Source organism: Sciurus carolinensis, chromosome 12 (genome assembly GCF_902686445.1).
Source record: "Sciurus carolinensis chromosome 12, mSciCar1.2, whole genome shotgun sequence".
Classification (NCBI taxonomy): Eukaryota; Metazoa; Chordata; class Mammalia; order Rodentia; family Sciuridae; genus Sciurus; species Sciurus carolinensis.
In genome coordinates, this window is record NC_062224.1 from 56,113,436 (window position 1) to 56,140,346 (window position 26,911).

At 36.6% G+C, this 26,911-nt stretch overlaps 1 protein-coding gene across 1 annotated transcript; it reads left to right on the forward strand.

Annotated features, from left to right (window-relative positions):
* The first annotated feature begins 13,332 nt into the window (after positions 1–13,332).
* On the forward strand, positions 13,333–15,196 carry LOC124961752 (ras-related protein Rab-5B-like). The gene is made up of 2 exons (XM_047520707.1): positions 13,333–13,442; positions 13,533–15,196. The coding sequence occupies exon 2, from the start codon at positions 13,633–13,635 to the stop codon at positions 14,275–14,277; it is 645 nt and encodes a 214-aa protein (XP_047376663.1). The 5' UTR covers positions 13,333–13,442; positions 13,533–13,632; the 3' UTR covers positions 14,278–15,196.
* The last annotated feature ends 11,715 nt before the right edge of the window (positions 15,197–26,911 follow it).

Here is a 26,911-nt window from a genome sequence, read left to right on the forward strand (position 1 = left end):
TGGAAGAAAGCACAGAGGCATAGGTGGCTAAATAAAATTTTTCAATGAATAGAAATGAGCTAAAAGTCCCTAACATTTCCTCAAAATGTCTTATGATGTCAGAACAAATTGAATGAGTTTATGTATTGCTCATGCATACACATTATTTATGATTTAATGAATCAGAAGCAGAGTGATGAATAAATTCAGCTTCTGCATTTCTGTGCATCGCCTGAAAATGTTTTTCTGCCATACTGACTTAATCATTGATGAATAAAAAGAGATTAACACATTGGAGGAAGACAAAAATAAAAGATTTATGCCACATGGAACCTGTGATTTTTTTTATTGGAACAGTCATTTAGATAGCTGACCACATGTGGGGAAAATGATTTACTGAATAGTTAAGATAAGGGTTGAATTAATTTCGCTATTTATGCCCTCTGAAGACAATAGCAGAATAGTAGGGATACTACATGTAGGCATTTGCAAAAAAAAGTGGGTCAGAAGTCAGACCAATAGGGGAAAAAAATGCATTGAATTATCCTGTATCATGGGAAAATTATATGGTAACCACAAAATAGTTCAATTAATAGAATCTTTCTTCTTTTCCTCAAATTTTCAGGCCAATTCCTTTTAGATCAGAATATATTTTAGACCCAGGGATCCAGGGTTATCTCAGTTCTTCCCTAGGTTCTGGAAGACATTGACTAGCTGGATCAACTCTTATCTGATGATGACACCAAATACTCACACTTTCTTTGAGTGGCACTGAATCCTCATAAAACTCCTTAACTCTCACTCTTCACAATTCACAGAGCAAAATCATACTTACTTTGCAGCACAGAACATAGCTTCTGCAATTGTGTTCCCTAGGTTCAAACCCTGGCTCCCCAGATATATGGGTCTGGGAAAAGTTATTTATTTTATGTTCTCTGTGCACAAGTTAACTCATATGAAATATGAAAATTTTAATAGTGTTTATATCATAAGATTAAACTAAATAGTACATGTAAAACTATCAAAATATTTATACATATATATTTATTTGATGTATATTTGTGTAGATACATAAATATAAACATATATACACTTATATCTTTCAGCTTATTTTCACCTAGGCCTTCATCCTACTTTGTTCTTATCTTGTAAATATTACATACAAAAAATTTTTTTGATATTTTCCCCATCCATATTTTCCCTTCTGTGCTGCCCTTTACCAAATGAATACAACTAACCTAACTAGAGAGAAAAAAACAAACAAACCTCACATCCTAGCAACTGTCAAATTTTTTCCATGTCAGTTCTTCTGATATTCCCTCCTTTGCTTGCAAAAGCCAAAAGAAAAATTTAAAAAATCTTGGGTAATTGATAACGTGCTTTTTCCATCACCAATTAGAATCCTGAGACTAGGTCATGGAAGGAGCAGTTTCAGATATGTTTTCAGAAAACAGAAAGGAACCAACATAGCTTTCTGCCTGGAGAGAAAAGCCTTCCTCCTATGAATACTGATTCAGTTCAAAGGCAAACCTAACTCTAATCCAAAACAGAATAGGATGGAAATTCCTTAAACTAGAATCTAAGCATAAGATTGGATGGAAACAGTCACACACAGAAAGTCTGTTCTTGCATAAATTCTAACATCTTCGTAGGAAATACTACTTGTACATCAGAGCCAAAGGAATGAAAAAAACAATCACTAAACCGAACGGGAAAGATAGAAATAGGGCTGAAGCTCAGGCCTATTAATTTGCATTCAGTTAATGCAGTCCCACAATAACTACTTCCTGTATCATCAAAGACCACACTAAGGCCAAAGACCCTGAGCAGGGCAGAACCTACAATGGGGTGTTTCAAGTAGGGGCAGGACTGCTGGTCATTTGCTTATACCTCGAGAATGAGACTAGGACCTGCTGTCTCGGGGCTAATTTCTGATTCCAAAGCTAAGACAGCCAATCCCTCCAGGGCATTTAGGAAACTGAAGTTTTCCCACTTACTAGCATTGTTTATTGCACCAGGAAGCCAATCACCCAGATGGAAAGGGTTTGAGGTATTCTAGGAACACAGAGGGTAGGAGTCTGTGAGGGATAACTTTGAATGCTGCACATCCAGTGCTACTCAAATTATCTTTCTGCAAAACCCCAGGGAACTGTACTCCTTGGGTTCTTCTTTAGGGTTGCTAGGTAAAGAATGAATTCCAAAAAGTAAATCAAGAGAAAACACTGCTGAACTAAAGTGCTGTAGAAAACTGGGATCATTGATGGCAGAATATAACACAGATGGGAAAATGATACTCCCCATCTTCTTCCCAGCACTTACCACGACTGCAACATAAAAATTCGGAATGCTGGATTCTGCCCGGAAGTGTGCCATCAGAGGATACTTCAAGGAAACAGTGGAAGACAAGTGATGGCACATAATTTATTCAAATGTCTTTTTCTCTTCCTTACTGGGGCTGATGATGAACCAGTGATGCCAAAAGCTGGGATTTGAGGGATCAGAACAAGGATGTGACCTTCCTGAAAAAGCAAAATCAGTAAAGTTTAGAAGGACAAGTGCTAGTTGCTATCCTTTTGAAAGAATGAGAATCCAACTCAAGGGAAACATATACTAACAGGGGGCTAGAGGCATTACTGCAGCCATCCAAAGATGAGCTGAGAGCAAGACAAGGTAGTAGCAAACAAGGACTAGGCACAGTGATTGCTGGGAAGTAGCCAAACCCTCTTTCCAAGCAAACAAGCCACCAAGGTTCCCATACCCAATAAAAGCATGAAGACTAGAGGAATGTTGTGTGTTTTGCCATATTAGGATCCTTATGAATCTGAGTCAACTGCTATTTCAATTATGATTAACATAATTAACATTTAATTATGACTATGCTTTGACAGTACTAACTCCATTTCGAGCTATTTCTTGTTACACAAGCTATAACTGAGTCAAGTGGCTGGTTGATTGTCACCCTTGACAGCAGGTTGAATGATGGACAACTGTGCTGATACGCAAATGTGATAGTTGATGTCTGGGACCTTCCCCTACAAAAAAATTGACATCGGGAAGCTGAGATAATACACCTTCTGGGACTACAAATACAAGAGAGTTTAGATTTCCATTTGACTCTGATCTGTCAAATGACACTGATTTGAGTGAATCTGCTCTGTGAACTATCCACCTTAAAAAGGCTATAGCTACTGCAGGCTCTACCTAAGTGAAAAACTGCTTTTCATTACTAATGACTTAGCAGCCCTTCAAACCCTTGAAGGGACTGAGCAATTCCTTCCATGAATGCAGTGTTCTGTTTATTATAAGCACTCTGTACCTATATTTACTTATGCTTTTATATACTCCTTTTGCTTATTTTTACCTATTCTGCTTTGGTGTGTCTTGCAATAAACCTTTCCCTTTGGAAACGATCTTTACCTCACTAAAGGATAAAAGGACCTGTTCCCTTGGAGGAAACACAATCCTTGAGGTGAAACTGTCACCAAGTACTGGAGAACCAGGTCACCTGGGCTGGTCCAATGTGACAGGGACTAAGAGTGACAGTGTGGGGGAGGTGAAGGGCTTATGTTCAGTCACGAGGTATAAAGTCAAAAGATATCCAAAAATCAAAGACAATTCAAACTGAAAGTCAAACTCAAAGTGTCCATTGATAGAATACCTAGAGTTTGTGTTAAAAAAATGGTAGGAGTATCCACAGCACATAGAGGAAACAAAACTGTTATTTTAATTGCAACAGTGCAATATAAAAAGCTATTTTTTAATTCAAAACACTTTATTCTGAATATAGACAAGTGCTGGAAATTGAAACTGATGTTCATGAGGAATACCAACTAATATTGTTAGTGAAGAAGGAAACTTCTCATCTTGCAACTCAAAGAAATTCCTCTTCATTTACATCTGAATAAGAGTGAAAGAATATCCAAGAAAGAGAGGTATGGTACAGTAGGTTATTTTACATAGTGTTTTGAGAGCAAAATCAAGATATTTGCTTCTTTCCCAATATTAAAATGTTTAAATAAAGGATTCTTATGTTCTCAGAGCCTAAGGTCACATTTTTACAGTCTTTGGTACTGATGTTTTATTTATATTATAACAGCCCTGTAGCAGAAGCAAACTTAATATGCTTATTGTATTAAAAAGGAAAGTAAAGCCCAGCAAGAGGAAAAAGTGGCCCAAACCCCAACACCCTCAGTAAATGAGAGAGTCAGTTCTCAGAGTCTTCTTACTCCCGACCCGGCCCTTTCATCACACTGGACCACTCATTCCCATTTCCTGGGCTGCACCTAGTTGCTAGCTTGGTATCCCACTCTGTTACTTTGCCTATTCAGTCTTTCCAGCCTTAACCTAACAAATAGTTGAAACACGGTTTTACAGCATTGTGATATTCCAGAATCTCTTGCTATATTTTTTCAGAACCAAGTGCATGAGTTAGTTGTTCATTACTATAAGACATACCTGAGGTAAGTTACGTATTTTGACTTACGGTTTTGGAGGTTCTACTTCATGATTGATTGATTCTGTCTCTTTTAGGCTTGGGGTGGCCATGATGGCAGGAGTGCATGGAAGAGCAAAACCACTCACATCATGGCTGGGAAGAGAAAGAGAAAAAGAAGGGGCTAAAGATCCCACAGTCCCCAAAGGAATATGCCCCCAATGACCTAAAGACCTCCCACTAGGCCTCAACTTTCAAAGTTTCTACCACCTTCAAACAGCACAACTTTATAGAACTCCAAGGCTTTTGGAGGACATTCTAGATTCAAACTATAGCACCAAGTATTTCTGGTATTTTTCTTGGTGTAGTACTACAAACTCTCAACTCTGAATTAGAGCATTATGAGATATACTGAGTTATATACTTATTATATATGCTTAAATTTCATATCAAATATGAACCAGAAACTAGAAAGTTCTCTGATTACATCATTTCCCTTTTAAAATCTCTTCAGAATGAGTTTTATTGTAATCTTATAAATTCCTAAAACACAATAAGGCTGATCCAATTTTTTCCTACAGTTTATTTCTCCCAGGTAATTTTAACCCAGTTTCCAAAAATTCTTAATGGAATTTAAATGAAGTGGGGGTGGTATGTTAGGAAAGGACCCTAAGTAAATGGGGTAAGAGTGAAGTGTCATGGAGAAGAGAAGGAAAAAAATATATGAAGAAGTCCCTAAATTAGTGGTTGTTGTTCTCTTTTTTTCCTGAGAGGACCAAATCCATTTTCTTAGAAATAGGTTTATTTCCCATAGGATAATTTATTTTAACATCTTCCCCAATTTATACTTTCTAGAGAGGTTTAGGCTGGGAAAGTAAAAGAAAAACAGTCCTTAAGCCAGTTCTCTCAAGTTATTTTCTCAAGACAAAGAACAGACAATTATGGTACCATGATGATGTCATCCTTTTATCAAACATTGCTAAGAATAGCATTGATGTCAGCACTTCAGGTTTATGAAAATAAATATGATCAGTCTTTTGTCACTTGTTCCAAAGTTGAAGTTGTTAAGCCTGACGTTTGAAGTTACAAGCCACCTACTGTGGCTGCTCTTGTGGCCTCTTCACTGTGACCAGCAAAGCCTAACCTCAGTGGCCCTCATCACAGCTCCCCATCCTTGGCTGCTCTCTTCTGATCCTAACTGCTACTGGTGGATTCTGTTCTGCTAACAAACGTTCTTCCTCTGGATGAAACTTGGATTCTAGTATTACTATCCTCATTCTCAACTCTACCTATCAACCTTGGGCTAAATGGAACTGAATATAATGCAATGCAATTCTTTGTGTGAACTAGGGATTGAACCCAGGGCCTGGAGCATGCTAAATACACACTCTATCACTGATTTATGTCCCCCTAACCCCACTGCAATAAATTTTTGTAGGAACAACCAAAATTCCATCAATAAAGGATTGGCTGATTGATTGATTGATTAAGTTATGGTGCAGCCATTTGGTGTCATTACAAGACATAAAAAAAAAGTGAGTTCCATTTATATGTACTAAGACCAAAAATCAAGGTGGGTTGTTAAAGTGACAAGGGCAAGTCTGGACAATATTCATTGTAAGAATTGTAATTATGGAATGAAACTCTGTAACCAGTATGTATCTATGTTCTATCCCTCCATCTAGTTGGTTATCTCTATGCCTATATAAAAATGAATAAAAAGAGTTCTGGAGAATTTATTGGCTTGCCTACCAGAAATGCTTGAATGCACATAGAATGAATTTAGCACACAAATAGACTTAGTTTGTATCCAATTTTTTAAGTGTAAAAATAAATTTCAAAGCAAAATGTAAATCGAATGCAAAATAACTTTTTGGCAGGGGAGAAGCAGGCAGCTTGCCAGTACACAATGCTAACTTCCAGCAAGCTGGCTAAGCCAGGAGGGACCTCTAAAAGGGTGAAGCAAACTGCCCAGCCCATAAGGTGATTCTTCTCAATGGTGATGAGATACTCAGCACTGTCCATCCTGATGACAGCAGAAGAGTTGCCATCTTTGCTAACAGACCATCTGTTACTGAGTCATATTCAGTTGAATCCAGTGATGCTCTCATGTCTTCCCCGACCCCCACTTTCTTTTAAGAATCAGTGAGAGCTCTTTCATCTCTGGCTGAGGAAAAATAAGACACAGACCAGAGTGATTACTGTCCATTAGCCACAGCTCTCACTAACAAAACAGAGGACAGAGATCTTCTCTTTTCATTAGCTGCCGCCGCAGCAAGCTTAAAGGATGTGCCCACGTAACTTGACCATATTGGTTGCAATTTTAAGGAAAATTAAGCCTAAAAGATGAATGTAGGTACCACAATACAAAAGATGACCATAATCTTCACGTCCATTATGTGTTGGACTATTAACTAGATTTTCTAATTTTCTTCATAACTGTCAAGAACTCATCTTTTTATTCTTTTCTGGTAAATTCTGTCTCTCATTAATTTAAAATACAATCAACCCGTGGTGTTTATTCTGTTCTATGTATAACAAAAATTAGATGTACCACTTGACTTTTTTAGTATATTCTTACTTTATTCCTTAAAAATGAAGACAAAAGAAGAGTCTAACATTCTAAATGATGTTATTCTCAATTATGTGACTGTATACCTGGAATACCAAGGGAATTAACTCAAAAGCTATCATAAAGTAGAAAAAAATTTCAGTAAATTGGCAACATATAAAGTAAAAGTTTTAAAAAAAAAAATTAGTAGCTTTTCTGCTGAGCATGGTGGTGCATGCCTGTAGTCCCACAGAGGCTGAGGCAGAAGGATTGCATCAAGGCCAGCCTGGGCAACTTAGCGAGACCCTGACTCAGAATAAAAAATAAAAAGAGCTGGGATGTTGCTCAGTGGTAAAGTGCACCTGGGTTCAATCCCCAGTACAGCAAAAAAAAAAAAAAAAGTTTTCAGTAGACAAACAACAATTAAATAATAGGTATAAAGGAAGAAAAAGATGTAAAGTAGTGATCATGATAATCAGAAAATAATTAACAATAAACATGCAAAATTTTTAGTAAACAATTTTAATCCTACATTTAAAATTTTTAAATCTATAAGAAAATATTTAATTTAAAAATTTAAGGTATATACAACACAAATAGAAAAGATTCTCACTATTAAAATGATGAAAATCCTTCCTAAACTCATATATAAATTTTTAATGATCAATAAAAAAACAACAAATTTAACAATCTGTTAAACAACAAATTAAACAATCTGTTCATAGAAGGAAATATGTTATTTCTATGTTTCAGAAAAAAATTATAAAAAAGAAAAGATTAGACCATGCAGATATTAGAACACATTATAAAGCAAGAGTAATAAAAAGCCTGGCATATTCATGGAAAGAGATATAAGATCAATTAATAAAAGAGTCCAGAAATAGACATAAATGCATTTTGGAAAGCAGGTTCCAAATGTCTCTTCAAGTCAACCAGGAAAGGTGAATTCTCATTAAAGAACTTGGAATCTAAGCATATGGTAAAAAATAATACTAGATATCAACCTCACATCTTACATCAAAATAAATTTTAGCTGGATCAAAGATTTAAAATTTTGAAAATGAAATAATAAACATATGAAGCAAAATATGAAAGAATTTAAAAATTATCCAAGGAAGACCTTTCTAAGCCTGACATAAAACACAAAGTCATAAGAGATTCATAGTTTTGCTACTTTCAAGAAATTTTTCTTCTAATAAAATAAAAAAAAAATTTTGGAACATATAAAATAGTAGGATAATTTTCATATTATATAAGGAGCTACAAATAATTTCTTAAAGTCTTACAACCAACATAGGGAAATGAGAAAATGGGCAAAAGAACCATAATATACTCACAGAAAATACAAATGATTTTGAAATTGAAAAAATTTTAAATTACTAATAATAGGGGACATGCAAATTAAAATCACAATAAGATTCCTTCTTTTTCACCCAACAGATTTGAAAAGAACAAAATATTTGATCAAAAGCAATCATGGCAAAAATGTGGTGAATATAAATAGTGGGGATATAAATTGGTACCAGTCCACTAAAGGGCAATTGTACAACATCTGTCCCCATTAAAATGTTCATCTCTTTTGACCCAACAATTCACTTTTTGTTTTACATTCCTAAATCATATTCCTGAAAAGAAACACAAGTATGCAGAAAATCACTAAATTATTGTTAACTAAAAAATAAATAAAAGTAGGCCAAATGCCTTTCAATAGGATACTAGACAAATCAACTATGATAACACCTGTCAAATGGAATACTTTGCAACTGTTAAGAAGAAAAAAACATATTTCATGCTAATCAGCTGACCTGAAATGGAGGGTAAACCATGTTAGTTTAACTAATTGTTGTTGGTGGTGTTTTGAGTGAAGGTATGGAATTTGTGGGTCATGCTACCATTTCTGTAAACAGCAAAGAAACAAAAAACCCAAACAGGACCTACTCATTCATATTGATGGCAGGAGACTGGCAACATCAGTTATCTCTGGATGGTGAAACTGGGGACAAGGGAATGAGGATGAGGATGGGGGACCAGGCTGTATGCTTTTCAGAGAAAACTCGTCTTGTATTTGCCGTCTATCTTATGCACTTATTACTTACACATAAAAATAAGTTTCATCAAATGAAAGTTAAATAATAAATTTTATGAAATATTCTGTGATATTTTTAGTACCTGTAAATGTATTCCTTCTGCTGTACATATTCAATGCTTATAGGTACTAAATCAAAAACAGCAGAAAATATATTAACTTGAAACTATTTTGTAATTCATCATATTTAAGAAATATTTTAGTTGATTTTAAAAAACTGTGCCTTATATGCAAACAAAAATCTTTCATGCACTTATTGCTATTGATGTAAAAATAAATTCTTTTTTATAGCATGACCTCTCACATTTGATATGACGTAGATGCCCTACTTATGCAAGGACACCCAGAAGCCAAGTCCCAACTGGCATATGCACCTTTGTAATAATAATAGTACCTAGCTTTTTATAGTAGTTTGCATGTGGGCTGTTTGATCATTTTTTTTCCCCAGACCTAAATGTAAGAAACCATTCTATATGTAAGGAACTATTTTTAGCTGTCCTTTTGTGTTTTCATAGATAAGATTTTTGTAGCCTTGTGCATTGGCCTGACCTACCTTCCTCCCTCTCCCTCTCTCTTCCTTTCTTCTTTCCTTTTCTTCCTTTTTGGATTTGTGTGTTTTTGTGAGATAAATGTGATCTTAAAAATATTAATGGGATTCCGAGAGGAATGACTTTCCAGTGACTGCTTGGGTCAGCATAATCCTTCAGGATGATCTTTTCCTACATATCTCCTTATTTGAACTAAAGCAACTGTTCTTTTTTTATTTTGAGAATTGTTTTCCACTTGGTGACCTGAGAAGGAACCCTACAGAATAGGAGAGGTTGTTTTTCCCACCTTCTGGCCTTTCAAGAGCCATAAAAGGAAATGGAAGAAAAAGCCACTATTGGCTGTTTTTTTTATTATCTACTTCTTATTTATTAATGTTTAGTGTGAATTTTGAGTAGAAACTAGATCTTTTTAATTTCTGAATTCTTCTAAGTTGAATTTTTTAAAAACTTTAAACTGTTTTATTTGTATCTTCTGCTTTAACCTTTTGAATCCTCTTTTTTCTTTTATCATTTTCTTATTTATTTTTGGTACTGGGTGTTGAACTCAGGGGTGCTCTACCAGTGAACTACATCCCCAGCCCTTTTTATTCTTCTTTTGAGACAGGGTATCCTTGAATTGCCCAAGTTGGCCCCAAACTTGCAATCCTCCTGCCTCTGCCTGCCAAATCGCTGGGATTATAGGTGTGTGCCTCTGCACCCAGTGAATCTTCTTTATGTAACTTCTTGCCTTTAAAAATACCTTTCTCTTTTTGTGCAGGCACTTTTCTACATTATTTCTGGTCACTTAATTTAAATGGAAATTACTTCTTTTCTGTGTAGTTTCCTTTAGTCAATTCCCTCCCTTTCCTTTGGGGGGAATGGATTTTAGGAAGGCACATCAGTTTCCTTCAAGCAAGTGTTGTCCCCTAGTGGATCAAAAGTGACAACACACTCTTTGATCACTCACTGGCTGTCACTATGTTTTGGGAAAGCAGATTGTTAGTCCAGAAGAAAACAAGGGGAAACACAAATCATTTTGTCAAATAGCATAAATGCATTGGATGAGGTCACAAATTAATATTAACAGAATTACTCCTTCATAAATGTAAAACTTAGATATATTTAAAAAACTTCATAAACAAAATTGAAAGTCAAATGACAAACTGGGAAAAACAAATATACAAATGGTGAACATTCTCTATATATAAAGAGCTTTTTCAAAAAATCTGCACTATAAGAACTAATAAATTTTCAGTTTCTCATAGACATAAAATAAACTTAAAAAAATCATAGCATTTCTCTGTACTGGCATTAACCAACTTGAGAAGTTTAAAAGGAGATATAGCATTAAAGCAATAAAATAACTGGGTTCTAACTAGGATACATAAGATCTCTAGGGGAAAGATTTTAAATTCTAATAAGGGACACAGATAATTATATAAGCAAATGATTTTAAATGGGTTGATTAATTTTACAAAGATATCAAATTTCTTATTTATTTAAACTAAAATAAACTAAAACTAAATTAAAACTTAAACTAAACTTACCTAAATCTTATTTAAACTAAATTTACCTAAATTCAACACAATCCCATTTAAACTTCCAATTTTGTTTCAGAGAAACTAAATGAACTTATTATAAAAATAGTTGAGTTTGCCTTTAAAAAAGAAGAGTAAAGAGAAAGGACTTGTTCTGTTAGATACTAAAAGCATAGTATAGTCACAGTAATAAAAGAATTACGGATTATAAAGAACAAATAAAGGAACCAATGGATCAGAAAAGAGAGATTAAAAAAATGAATGCATTTTTCAAATTTATATACAATAAAAGTAACACTACAAATGAATGGGAGAGATTCTTTAAAATCATATAGAAACTTATGTACATATAGCAAAAAATAAAACTGGATTTCTGCCTAACACCAACTACTGAAGGTAGACTAACAGCTAAATCTAACAGGGGAAGAAAACTATTTAAAAATAATAGAAGGCAACATAACAATATACTAATGATGTAGGGTAAAAAAACCCAAAATTTCAAAAGCACAAATTAAAAGAGAAAAGTTTATAAATGTGTTTATATCAAAATTGGGGATTTCTATACAATAAAGAAATGAGCAATTTAGTAGTTAGATGACAAGAATAGAAGACATTTGCAAAGTGTAAAATTGATAATTGATCTGCATCTAATATCTTGAATGGTTGTTTTCAATGGAACTTTCTGCAATGTGAAAATGTTCTAAATTTATACTCTCCAATAATGTAGCCCTTTGCCATATTTGGATGCTGAGCACTTGGAATGTTGCCAGTACTACTGAGGAACTGGATTTTTTATTTTATTTAAGTTTAATTAACTTCAGTTTAAAGCATCCATATAACTGATTATTAATTACCGAGCACAGCAGACTATACAAGAGACTTTGAAATCTACAAGAAAAAATTAGGAAACACATAAGAAGATGAGTAAAAGCCACATTAAAACAATATACACAAAAGAATATCCAAGCAAAAACCTCAAATGCCTTAGCAGTCAAGGAGAATCAAATTAAAACAAAAATAAAAATAACTGATCACTTGGCCAGGTAAGTAAGAAAGGGGTATATGAATTTAGGAAATCTCATTCATTGCTATTAGGAATTAAGTCTGGAATAGCTAGCTAAAGAGCAATTGACAAGTTTAGAAAAAATATAGGTATGACCTAATCTCTTCCCCACCCTCTCTCTCTCCCTCCCTCTCTCTCTCTCCCTCTCTCTGTCTTTCTTTCTCTTTCTCTGTCTCTATCTCTGTGCTTGTGTTTCTAAAAAAAACTTCTCATGGGTAGGTGGGTGGATATTTATTATAGCATCATTTGCAAAATGGCAGAGGAGAGAGGAATTCAGGGGGAAATCAGAATGACCCCAGTATGGAGTCCTTTGCAGCAATTAGAAGTAGCTGTATGGTTGAATCTTTAGAATAATGCTAAGTGAAGATAAGAACCAGAATTAATGTAATATCTAACACGATTTGGTTTATGTAATTGAAAATGTATGCTTGTGCTAATACACATTTTACAACTCAATGTAAGTAAAAGGATATGAATTGAACATACCAGGAATCTTGCATATATGTATGTGGGGAAGGGGAGTAAAATGGGAATCAAGAATCCAGATAGAAGTGAATAACACTGATGATGTCCATAAAAAGATGTGTCATTAACTCAACCATCTACAGTATATGTTCAGTAACAAAATATTATAAAACAAAATGAAAGCCTTAATAGCCTAATAGAAAAAAAAAAGGGCAAAGAACATAAGGAGTGTGCAAAATAAGTGCAAATAAGGAAAAAACATATGAGACACAATATTCAACTTCTTAGTATCCATAGAAATGATTGTGATAATAGTTTCAACTATCATACAATAAAAATGTATTAATGAAAGTTTCTTGCATTTGTTGAAAGAGGCCCTCATAAAATGCTGGTGGCTTAAATTGAAAATCCTTTCCTGAAGGCAACCTGGCAGTATATATTAATATTTTAAAAAGATTTAAAAAACTGTTTAACATTGCAGTTCCTCCTCAAGGATTTTTTTTTTTTTAAATAGACCACTAGATAAGAGGAAAAAAGATGTAATAAGCCCACCATTTACAATAAAAACAAAACAAACTAAACACACAATGGTGGGTAAAATGTTAAACCATTATGATAGGCATCCACAATGAAAGACTATATAATATGACATGTTCAAAGAATATTTAATGAAATCGTGCTATTGGCTGAAGCCCCCGCCCCGGGCGAGGAGGAGGAGGAGGGGTAGGAGGGTTTGGTTGAGCTGCAGCTGTTTGTCTGTTTCACACAGGCTCGGGCCCGACGGGGGAGACGGAGCCCCAGGCAGGTAATGGAGTTGACCAGTCCTGGAACTGTGAGGTGATATCACTGAGGAAGAGATTTGGGGAAGAGAGAGAAATTCCATTCCAGAAGGACTGTTGAGGCCTGGAAGTCCCCTCCCCTTTTCCCTTCCCCCTTTGCCGCTTTGTGGCATCCCCCTCCCTCTACCCTTTCCCATTCTGATAATCTGGCCATGACTAGCAGAAGCACGGCCAGGCCCAATGGGCAGCCTCAAGCCAGCAAAATATGCCAGTTCAAATTGGTCCTGCTGGGAGAATCTGCAGTGGGGAAGTCTAGCCTGGTATTACGTTTTGTCAAAGGGCAGTTCCATGAGTACCAGGAGAGTACCATTGGAGCGGCCTTCCTTACCCAGTCCGTTTGTCTAGATGAAACAGTCAAGTTTGAGATCTGGGACACAGCTGGGCAGGAGCGATACCACAGCTTAGCTCCCATGTGCTACAGGGGTGCCCAAGCTGCAATTGTGGTTTATGATATTACTAATCAGGAAACCTTTGCCCGGGCGAAGACATGGGTAAAGGAACTACAGCGGCAGGCCAGTCCTAGCATCGTTATTGCCTTGGCAGGGAACAAAGCACACCTGGCCAACAAGCGCATGGTGGAGTATGAAGAGGCCCAGGCATATGCAGATGACAACAGCTTATTGTTTATGGAGACTTCAGCCAAGACAGCTATGAACGTGAATGATCTCTTCCTGGCAATAGCTAAGAAGTTGCCAAAGAGCGAACCCCAGAATCTGGGAGATGCAGCAGGCCGAAGTCGGGGTGTGGATCTTCATGAGCAGTCCCAGCAGAACAAGAGCCAGTGTTGTAGCAACTGAGGGGTGGCTAGCAGCAAACAAATATGGAGCTAGCACGAGAGCTAAGAAATAACCTCCATCCCTACCCCTCAGCACACAGCCCCTATGGTAACAGCACACTGAGCCCTGGCTCCCAAGGGCTGCCTCCTAACAGCTCCGTCATGGCACTTTTTAACGCTTCAGCAACCAACACCAGGCAGCTGTTGCCACTGGCCTCCTACCCCCTATTGTGGGGCTTGGGGGTCAAATCTCCCCAGGACTTACCTTCCAAAACAAACTTCCTTCACTTTGTATTATAGGTGCAAGACAGTGATCTTATCTTTCCTCCTCCTCCCCCATGTTCTTTCCCATATTTTCAGAAAACATTTTTGTCTCCTTCCCCCTTCCACTTTTGATCAGTCCCTGTTCTTGATCCTCTTTTCCTCCTCTCCCCAGGATGGAGAAGGTAGTGAACCCAGGAACTGGAGGGAGATTTTTAGTTTAGTCATATTAAGGGCCCTGGGGAAGAGTAAAAGCTCAGAGCAAGAGGGAGTAAGGAAACATTTCCTTTTTGTTATTATTTGATTGGAGTTTCTCATGTTTAAAAACATTGCAGCATACCTTAGTTGGCCTTGTGGAGGGTGTTACTAGATAGAATAGGGAGGCAAGCCCTCAGGCACCATGTGGGAATCTTGTTGTTAGCTAATTGGACAAAGTGGAGGTGCTGAGGCTCTGGAACTCTTCCAAGGCCCAGTTTCCCCTCACCCAGCCTCTTAGGTAGCTTCTCCCCTAGAGTGGGGATTGGACCCTAGAGTCCTCCAAAGAATCTTCACTGGTTGCCTGCATCTTTGGGTCTGTTGTGATCTAATTGGAGGAGGGACCAGTATCTAACACCCATCCTCTGATTTATACATATGCATTTCCCCCCCAATCCCTCTGGCCTGTAATGGCCTTAGCCCCAGCCACCATATCCCCCTGCAGTTTGCACTTTAATTGATGGTAGTTCAGTCGGGATACTTGTTTTATGGGGGTCTTGATTGATTTACTTGCCCTCCCACCTTCTTTTTAAGTAAATGGAATTTGAAGAATATGAGGTTTGGGGAGGGGCTTTAGAGAACAGAACCAGTGGCAGCTACTCAAGCCCAGGTCCACTGCTGGCTTCCTCCAAGTCTGATTCTTAACCTATATTCTTGCCAATCTAGCTCTTGAGTATAGGTTTGCCTTTCCTGGAAAATTAACTGAGTAACTGGGGGGAGGGGGGCAGGTGGCCTCAGGGTAGCATAGGCCAAAGTAGGGGAGTAAAGAGAGGTCAGGAAAAAGGGAGTAGTTTTATATCCTTTCCCAAGGTTCACATTAAATTTGCTATCCATTACCATGTCTTTTCTACTTCCTTGTAAATAGGTATAATCTTTAATTCTCACTATCCAGTCTGTTCTATTGCCTGCCTCCCATCAGGATTTATTCCTTTTCTCCTTTTTTAGTATCTTGAGTTTAGTTCCTCCATCTCTATCCCTATACCAGTCCTCCCCAACCAGTGGTTTAATCCATGTACCACTAGGGGCTAGTACCACAGAGGCCTATTGTGGTCCCTTCATATCATACCACCTGTTCCTGTGGACAGGAAGTGACTAGCACTGACGGTTCCTCACAGCTGTCTCACATCATCAGAGGACCTTGGTCTTTTCTAAAACTCTTAATCTCTGTTCACATCCCTCATCAGGTGTTTTAGGATGTCTGTGGGAAGCCATCAAGGCAAGAGAGAACTCTGAGTTCTTTCTTGTTCTACCCCAGAGGTTTGGGAAAATTTGGGGAAGAAAGACAGGAAAGCCACAAGTGTCCCAGAGCAGCTGAGAAATCCAGGAAGTTGAGACTCTGTAGGACCTAGCTTAGTTTATTCCACTTAGGCCTCAATTCCCTTCCTTTTCCAGGGGCAGCCTTAGTTCCCATGGCCCTGAAACACACATACATTTCCCCTTCTTTTCCCAGAACCCATTAGCCTCCCCACTCCCTGCAAGTAGCCAGTGCATCCTTTTTACAAGAGGAAGAACTAGAATGGCTCCCTAAATCTCTTAGAAATGAAATTCTTTGTATCCTTTTCCACAAGGAGCTGGAGTGAAGATGTTTCATTGCCTTGGGGCTGGGAAACCATTTCCCCAGGCTTCTCCCCTCCTTCATCCCCTTAGGAACAGTATTGGCCTTAGCTTCTGGGCCTATCTGCCTTTCTTCTACTCCTACCAGCTCTTCTGCCCTCCTTTGAGCTCTGTTGGACTTGGACCTCTTAGTTTTTTATTTCCCAGCTCTTCATTTTTTTTTTTAATCAGTTTTTTTTCATTTTGGTTTGTTTTTAGGGGGGAGGGGGGTCTCTCTCTCTTTTTTCTTCCCCCCTGCAAAGAAAGCATTGCCTTTCTTTCCCTTTCTTCTCCCAACATAACAATCGTGGTAACAGAATGCGACTGCTGATTTACCGATGTATTTAATGTAAGTAAAAAAGGAAAAAAAAAAAAACGCAAAAAAAAAAAAAAAAAAGAATATTTAATGCACACTAAAATGCTCATGAAATAAGGATACAGGAGAAAAATACAAACCACTATTTGTATAAACTTGAAAGTCAAGTTTATTAAATATATTTACATATACACACTCATTAAAAACAGTGCCAGAAAATACATAAGATGTTAATAGTAGTTATTGCTAAATAGTAGTATTATTGAGGATTTTTTATTTCTTCTCTATACATATCTGGATTTTCTAAGGTCATGACAAAAATATGTGCTTCTATTATGAGTTAGAAAATACACATTGATTTCAAAGGTATGGGGACATCCTGACTTGTAATGAATGGCTAACATGAGGAAGAAGTTCTGTGTAGAAATACTACCTAAGGATGACAAATTGTTAGATGCATTTTTGTAGCTACTGTTCTTTAGAAGCCAGACCTTTATGAAATACACAGGAGAAAAGAAGGGTGGACAGCACTTCCATTGCTACTGCCAGATCATTTATAGGAGCTATGATGTGAAAGCAAAACGGAAGCCAGAGATAGTCTGTGTTCTGCTCCTTTTCAACTGCAAAATGTCACCGCAACGGAAGGATTTTTTGATGAATATAACCAGTGCCCTTTTCAAGCATGAAGGTGCATTATAGAACTATAGTTTCCACCGAAAAAAGAGAATTCAAGGTAGTTCTGATAATTCTAGGAATCTATGTGCTTCATTCCCCCAGTATCAGTTACAGGTACCCTCAAACACCCAGTTTCAGAAAAACTCATTTTATCATTTGAAGAGTTTTTCAAGATAAGCTTATAAAGATAAAAGGCATGGAGACTAAGATACTTATATTAGGTTATGCAACCCTAGAAATGCTGTACCTTTTACAGATTCTATATTGCTTTATAGAAAGTCTATGACTGATAATCTTATCTTCAATGAACATTAAGAAAAAGATAATCAATTTAATTCTGCAATTCTTCTTAAAGGAATGTATCCTAAGTATATCTATTATTTACAATTAAAAAAGAAACAAACTAAGCCAGTGGTAGGTAAAATATTAAACCATTACTACACACGCATTATGAAGGAATATATAACACGTTGAAAGAATATTTAATATACAGTAAATTACTCATGAAATAGGCAAATAGGAGAAAAAAACAACCCAGAGAGTGAGCAACTATTGAGGGTATATATAGAAAAGGTATATAGCTACTAAATAACTGACAGTTAATGAATTCCAATTTTAATTCTAGAAAAGGGATTTGGTTTCTCAGCCATGATGGTGGGCAAGGATTCTACTAAGATGGATACAGGACATTAGAAAGGTACAATTGAGTGGTGTGCAGCTCATATGTGGAAAAGAGAAATTCCAGAAAGGATGGGAGGGAAGAAGAAGAAGGAAGCATGGGAGGGCACTGGTGTGAGAACAAGTCAGCTACCCTTGTTATATATTAAAACTTGATCATTAAAAATCAGTAGAACAAAAATGAAAAATAAAAACCATCAATACAGATGGAGATCCAAAGAGACACTTTTAGCCCAAGTCTCAGTGACTGATGATCGAATCTCCAATAAAGAAAAATAATCAATTTATGAAAGCCTATGTATTTTATAAAACCAACACATATTTATTTCTGAAAATTAATAAAATAGAGCAGTCATGAGCTGAATTATCACTGAGTAAAATTTTTCAAGAGGTAAATAAAATGCTTTGAAAACAAATCTCTACTAAATTGCAGAATTGCTTCATAACAAAACAACTAAAAAGATCGAAAATGGTTGTTTAAAGTTCAAAGGAAAAGACAGTGAATGAGTCCATGAGTCCTTCTGTTTGCAGATGTGATGGAAGTGGTGAGATGTAACTCCCAGGTATCATGACTGACCCTGAATGAACACAGAACTGTGGAAGGGGCCTGGGACCTGTAAGGCAAGACAAGATCCCAAGGACATTTAGCTTCTTGGATTAAAATTCCACCCTTTTACTCAATGACTTTGTAACTGTTTAGTAATACTTCCCATGAACCCGGCTCTTTGCAAGGTTTAACAATATTGTTTCCAGTGCTCTGATGTTTTATTTCTATTTTATTATCATTTTATTTCATAATAAGCTGTTTGGTACTTTGCGTCTATCTCCTCCTTGGTCTTTGAGGATCTTAGTCACAAGGACAATAATCATTCTTATATTTGTAGTCCCTAGGGAGTGTCATGCTCTTTGTAAGTACTCTATTACTATTTGGTAATATTCAGTTCTGCCTACAGATCTGTGACTCTTTAAGCCTCAGTTTCCTGAATAGGGACACAGATGTGACAAAACCCCCTGCTTCACTGATTTATAATGGGAATTAAGCAAGAGTCATGTGACAGTGCTTGGCATAGGCAGGTACTTAAGTTGACACAGGCCTTCCAAGCATCCAGCCTCTTTATCCTGGTGTCAGCACTTTATTTTTCTTTTGGGAAACTGCCTTTTTCATGTGATTTAGTGGTACAAAGTCTACCTTCTCCTTCCCTCAAACCTGCTTCTAAGGTTAAGTATGCCCTGAGCCAGCTTTTGCTTAGGGCCTTTTGCCGTAATAATTAGTAAAAAAGCCTGTCTTGTGTCAGGGGTGTCACAAAATGACTTAGCTATTAAACTTTGAGCTGGAAGGATTGCCCAAATGAATAACCTGCCTGTAAACACTCAATTTCTAAGGTTTCCTAAAATGCTGTCAATTGTAAGACAGACCATTATTTTATGTACCACTGAGAATAAAGAAAGATAAGAAAGAAGAAATTGTTAGTTACATCTTGATTTTGGGTATGTGAAAAAGAAAGGGAAAACATGCATTTCAGAACTGATAAAGTGTGGTAAAGTACCAACATAGAAGAAAAAGAATTGAAGAACATATCACATCTTGATGACACCATTTGTTCCCTTAGGTTCCTTGAGCTACTCCTGAAATTCTCAGTACAAGAGGGTATGTTTGTTAGGGCTACCATAACAAAGTATCACTAACTGATTGGCTTAAGCAAAAGAAGAATTTATTGTCTCAATTTTGGAGGCTAGAAGTCCAAAATCAAGATGTAGGCAGGCTTCTCCCCTTTGCTTGCAGATGGCCCTCTTCCTCCTATGTCTCTTCATATCATCTTTTGCTTATGTGCACCTATGTCCAAATGTCCCCCTCTTATGAGGACATTGGTCATATAGGATTAGGGACACTCTATTAATGACCTCATTTGAATTGGAATACTGCTGTAAAGGCCCTGTCTCCAAATAAAGTCCCATTCTGCTGTACTGGGTTTGAGTACACTACTGTACTGGGTTTGAGTACACTCATAAATTCTCGAGAGGGAGACAAAATTCAACCCATAACACTGGGAATTAATTCTTCTTTTATGAAAGTCAGTTTGATTTGGGTTTTTGTCATTTTACAACTAAGGCTCTTCTGCTCAATAAAGTTTAATTTTCTTCCCCTAGGTAACTAATTCTTTCAAGCCCCAGCAAGTTTCCAGGAATGAATGATAACATGCATAGGCACAATTTAATTTAATCAGCTCCATTTCCTCTGAGTCATCCTTGAAGAAAACCATAGGATCAGGATGAGGTACTGAAGGACAAGATCTTGGTTCTAATTTTAATTCTTCCATTACAAATAAAGTTGGCCTAATCACTACAAAAAGAATAGCAATTTCATTTTTAAAGGAAGCATGAGATTGTGTAAAGGATCATAATCTAAAGATGAAAATATCTTTTTGGATGAAAGATCTTGACTTTATTATTTGCTGTATAATATTGGGTGAGCCATGTGATGAGGCCAATAACTCATCTTCCTCATAGGTAGCCAACGTGGCCTATCTCATTAGGTCATTGTGAAGGGCAGATGAAAAATGTGTTGAAAGCTCTTGGCAAACTATAGATCACTATACACAACCAAATATTACAGACATTTTAAAAATATTAAGTGTAATAATCCAGATACTATGCTATAAATTTTAACATACATTGTCATTTAATATTCACAATCCTGTGAAACAGCTCCCTTAGGTTTATTTTCATCCAGTTTTCAATAAAGAAAGTGAAAAATGAAGAGATAAAATACTTTTTCTAAAATCATCAAAAAAGCAGTTAATAATTAACATAGCCCAGATTTTAATCCAAGTAATGTTTATCCAGAGTTGAAGCTCATAACCACATAGGGTAGTACATAAAGCATAATAGAAGTTATCTTACAAAGATAAAGATATGCATATGAATTTGCAAAAAAAAAACAGTGGAAAAACTGGCCACAGATGTTTTGGTGAAAATACTTATTAGATTTTAAATGGTAGGATTAAGGCTTGTGTTTATCCTCTGCTTCTGAAAATAGAACTATGGCTGAGTCAGTCCCCTGGAGGCTGAAAGACCAATAAGTGGACAGAAATCCATTACTCTGTCATTCCGAGAGCAGCTGCTGCATGCAGAATCTGGCACTCAAGCACCACTCTTTGCCTTGCAATCAATGTGACTCCTTTGTGTAGCTGAGCTTCTCCATCTTGTATTTCTACTCACTAAGCATTCTGTTGTTGCTGGTTGTTTTTCTCACTCTGTTGATGTATTGATGTCTGTTTCATTGTTGCAGGTTATATTTCACCAAGTTTTCAATAGAACTGTCTTTCTAGCTATCTGGTGAATGAATGTCCTTCATCAGCTTCCCACCTTCACACTATTATTCTGATATCTTATTGCCAGTTACACTTTTCCATTAAAGTTCAACCAGTAGTATGTATTTTGTGCCTGTGACTAAGTCGAAAGTTCACAAGGATAATGTATAGCATTCTCTAAACTTCTTGTGTTTTTTAATTTTTAAAAAAATCAAAACCAAACCAAACCGAAAACTTGTGTTGAGATGAGTGAATTCTCTTGGGTCACAAGAAGTTACGATATCACTGAAAATCATTAAAGATGTAATTTCTGCTTCAACAATTGAAAGCAGAGATTCCGGCCTTTTTGCACAGAACCGGATCCAAGTCCCAGAGCCAGTGGTGAGCTCCGGCCCGCAGGCAGCTTCAGGGACCAGGACAGGGCAGCCAGGGACTTCCCCAAGCAGCCCTGCTCCCTCTGGCAGCAGGTTCCTTTCATGGCCAGCTTCTCGGATCAGACCGCCCAGTGAGAGCCTTTCCACACAGAACCAGCTCCAAGCCCTGGAACCAGTAGCAGGCTAGGGGCAGCTTTCTTCGGAAGCACTGCATTATCAAGTTCCTCCAAGACTTCAGGCTACTGAAGGCAGGGAGGTGATATACTGGAAATCTACATTGACACTATAAGCAAATAGAGGAAACCTGCAATATCTCAGAGTCCCACTGACATCTGACCAATATGAGAAAACAAGGGAAGAAAATGTCCCAAACAAACCTAGATACTATATCAATAAAACCCAATGACAGCACAGCAGAAGAAATGTCAGAAAGGGAGTTCAGAATGTACATAATTGAAATGATCAGGGAAGCAAACGAGGAGATGAAAGAGCAAATGCAGGCATTGAAGGAGGAGATGAAAGAGCAAATGCAGGCATTAAATGATCACACCAATCAACAGTTAAAAGAGCAAATACGGGAAGCAAAAGATCATTTCAATAAAGAGTTAGAGATATTGAGAAAAAACCAAACAGAAATCCTTGAAATGAAGGAAACAATAAACCAAGTTAAGAACTCCATAGAAAGCATAACCAATAGGATAGAACACCTGGAAGACAGAACCTCAGACATTGAAGAAAAAATATTTAATCTTGAAAACAAAGTTGACCAAACAGAGAAGATGGTAAGAAATCATGAACAGAATCTACAAGAATTATGGGATATCATGAGAAGGCCAAATTTAAGAATTATTGGGATTGAGGAAGGCTTAGAGAAACAAACCAAAAGAATGAACAATCTATTCAATGAAATAATATCAGAAAATTTCCCAAATCTGAAGAATGAAATGGAAAACCAAGTACAAGAGGCTTATAGGACTCCAAATATACAAAATTACAACAGACCCACACCAAGGCACATTATAATGAAAATACCTAACATACAAAATAAAGACAGAATTTTAAAGGCCGCGAGAGAAAAGAATCAAATTACATTCAGGAGGAAACCAATACGGATATCAGCAGATATTTCAATTCAGACCCTAAAAGCTAGAAGGACCTGGAACAACATTTTTCAAGCCCCAAAATAAAATGGATGCCAACCAAGAATCTTATACCCATCAAAACTTACCTTCAGATTTGACAACAAAATAAAATCCTTTCATGATAAACAAAAGCTAAAAGAATTTACAAAAAGAAAGACGGCATTACAGAACATTCTCAGATGAAAAACAACGATGCAAATCAGCAACGGGAGGAACTAGCCTAAAGGAATAGCCAAATAAAGGAGAAACCAAATCATGTCAAAAAACAAAAATGGGTCAAATGACTGGGAATACAAATCATATCACAATAATAACCCTGAATGTTAATGGCCTGAACTCAATCAAAAGATATAGATTGGCAGATTGGATTAAAAAGAAAAATCCAACAATATGCTGCCTGCAAGAGACTCATCTCATAGAAAGAGATACCCAAAGACTAAAGGTGAAAGGATGGGGAAAAACATACCATGCACACGGACACAGCAAAAAAGCTGGAGTATCTATCCTCATTTCAGATAATGTGGACTTCAAACCAAAACTAGTCAGAAGGGATAAAGAAGGACATTACATACTGCTTAAGGGAAGCATAAATCAGCAAGACCTAATAATTATAAATACCTATGCCCTGAACATTGGCTCATTCATGAACATCAAACAAATCCTTCTCAATTCCAGAAATCAAATAGACCACAACACAATAATACTAGGCAATTTTAACACACCTCTCTCACCACTGGATAGATCTTCCAAAAAAATTGAATAAAGAAATCATAGATCTCAATAACACAATCAACAATTTAGACTTAACAGACATTTATAGAATATACCATCCAACAAAGAATGAATACACTTTCTTCTCAGCAGCACATGGATCCTTCTCTAAAATAGACCATATTTTATGCCACAAAGCTACTGTTAGCAAATACAAGAACATAGAGATACTACCTTGTATTCTATCAGACCATAATGGACTGAAATTAGAAATAAATGACAGAATAAAAAACAGAAACTTCTCTAATAACTGGAGATTAAATAATATGCTATTATATGATGAATGGATAACAGAAGACATCAGGAGGGAAATAAAAAAATTCTTAGAAGTAAACGAGAACAAAGACATCATATCAAAATCTCTGGGACACTATGAAAGCAGTACTTAGAGGAAGATTTATTTCATGGGGCACATTCAACAAAAGAAGTAGAAATCAACAAATAAATGACTTAACACTACAGCTCAAAGCCCTATAGAAAGAAGAGCAGACCAACACCAAAAGTAGTAGAAGACAGGAAATAGTTAAAATCAGAGCCGAAATCAATGAAATTGAAACAAAAGAAACAATTGGAAAAATTAACAAAATAAATAGTTGGTTCTTTGAAAAAATAAACAAATTGATAAACCCTTAGCCACACTAACAAAGAGAAAGAGGGAGAAAACTCAAATTACTAAAATTCAGAATGAACAAGGAAATATCACAACAGACACGAGTGAAATACAACACATAATTAGAAGCTATTTCGAAAATCTATACTCCAACAAAACAGAAAACCTCGAAGACATCAACAAGTTTCTAGAGACATATGAATTACTTAAACTGAACGAGTAGGATATACACAACTTAAATAAAACAATTTCAAGCAATGAAATAGAAGAGGTCATCAAAAGCCTACCAACAAAGAAAAGTCCAGGACCAGATGGGTTCTCAGCCGAGTTCTACAAAACCTTTAAAGAAGAGCTCATTCCAATACTTCTCAAAGTATTCCATGAAATAGAAGAGGAGGGAACCCTCCCAAACTCATTCTATGAAGCCAATATCACCCTGATACCTAAACCAGACAGAGACATGTCGAGGAAAGAAAATTTCAGACCAATATCCTTAATGAACATCGATGCAAAAATTCTAAACAAAATTTTAGCAAATCACATACAAAAATATATTAAAAAGATAGTGCACCACGATCAAGTGGGTTTTATCCCAGGGATGCAAGGTTGGTTCAACATCCAGAAATCAATAAATGTCATTCACCATATCAACAGACTTAAAGTTAAGAATCACATGATTATTTCAATAGATGCAGAAAAAGCATTCGATAAAATACAGCATCCCTTCATACTCAAAACACTAGAAAAAATCGGGGTTGTGGGAACATTCCTTAACATTGTAAAGGTCATCTATGCTAAGCCCATGGCCAATATCATTCTAAATGGTGAAAAACTGAAAGCATTCCCCCTAAAAACTGAACAAGGCATGGATGCCCTCTTTTACCACTTCTATTCAACATCGTCCTTAAAACTCTAGCCAGAGCAATTAGACAAACCAAAGAAATTAAAGGGATACGAAATGGAAAAGAAGAACTCAAATTATCCCTGTTCACTGATGACTTGATTATATATTTAGAGAAACCTGGAACTTCCACCAGGAAACTTTTAGAACTCATAAGTGAATTCAGTAAAGTAGCAGGTTACAAGATCAATGCTCTTAAATCCAATGCATTTTTATACATAAGTGATGAATCTTCAGAAAGAGAAGTTAGGAAAACTACCCCATTCCCGATAGCATCGAAAAAAATAAAATACTTGGAGATCAATCTCACAAAAGAGGTGAAAGACCTCTACAATGAGAACTACAAAACACTAAAGAAAGAAATTAAAGAAAACCTTAGAAGATGGAAAGATCTCCCATGTTCTTGGATAGGCAGAATTAATATTGTCAAAATGGCCATAATACCTAAAGTGCTATATAGATTCAATGCAATTCCAATTAAAATCCCAATGATGTACCTTACAGAAATAGAGCAAGCAATTATGAAATTCATCTGGAAGAATAAAAAACCCAGAATAGCTAAAGCAATCCTTAGTAGAAAGAGTGAAGCAGGGGGTATCACAATACCAGATCTTCAACTCTATTACAAAGCAATAGTAACAAAAACGGCATGGTATTGGTACCAAAATAGAAAGGTAGATCAATGGTACAGAATAGAGGACATGGACACAAACCCAAATAAATACAATTTTCTCATACTAGACAAAGGGGCCAAAAATATGCAATGGAGAAAAGATAGCCTCTTCAACAAATGGTGCTGGGAAAACTGGAAAACCATATGCAACAGAATGAAATTAAACCCCTATCTTTCACCCTGCACAAAACTCAACTCAAAATGGATCAAGGACCTCAGAATCAGACCAGAGACCCTGCATCTTATAGAAGAAAAAGTAGGTCCAAATCTTCAACTTGTGGGCTTAGGATCAGACTTCCTTAACAGGACTCCCATAGCACAAGAAATAAAAGCAAGAATCAACAACTGGGATAGATTCAAACTAAAAAGCTTTCTCTCAGCAAAGGCAACTATCAGTAATGTGAAGAGAGAGCCTACAGAGTGGGAGAATATCTTTGCCACTCATACTTCAGATAGAGCACTAATCTCCAGAATCTATAAAGAATTCAAAAAACTCTACACCAAGAATACAATCAACAAATCAACAAATGGGCTAAGGAAATGAACAGATGCTTCACAGGAGAAGATCTACAAGCAATCAACAGATGTATGAAAAAATGTTCAACATCTCTAGTAATAAGAGAAATGCAAATCAAAACTACCCTAAGATTCCATCTCACCCCAATTAGAATGGCGATTATCAAGAACACAAGCAACGATAGGTGTTGGCGAGGATGTGGTGAAAAAGGAACACTCATACATTGCTGGTGGGGTTGCAAATTAGTGCAGCTACTCTGGAAAGCAGTGTGGAGATTCCTCAGAAAGCTTGGAATGGAACCACCATTTGACCCAGATATCCCACTCCTTGGCCTATATCCAAAGGACTTAAAATCAGCATACTACAGAGATACAGTCACATCAATGTTCATTGCTGCTCAATTCACCATAGCCAGATTGTGGAACCAACCTAGATGTCCTTCAATTGATGAATGGATAAAGAAACTGTGGTATACATATACAATGGAATATTATTTCGCCATAAAGAATAATAAAATTGTGGCATTTGCAGGCAAATGGATGAAATTGGAGAATATCATGCTAAGTGAGATAAGCCAAT

What these genes read in the sequence shown, in the direction of transcription:
- LOC124961752 (XM_047520707.1), top strand. Translation starts at nt 13,633, where the DNA reads ATGACTAGCAGAAGCACGGCCAGGCCCAATGGGCAGCCTCAAGCCAGC.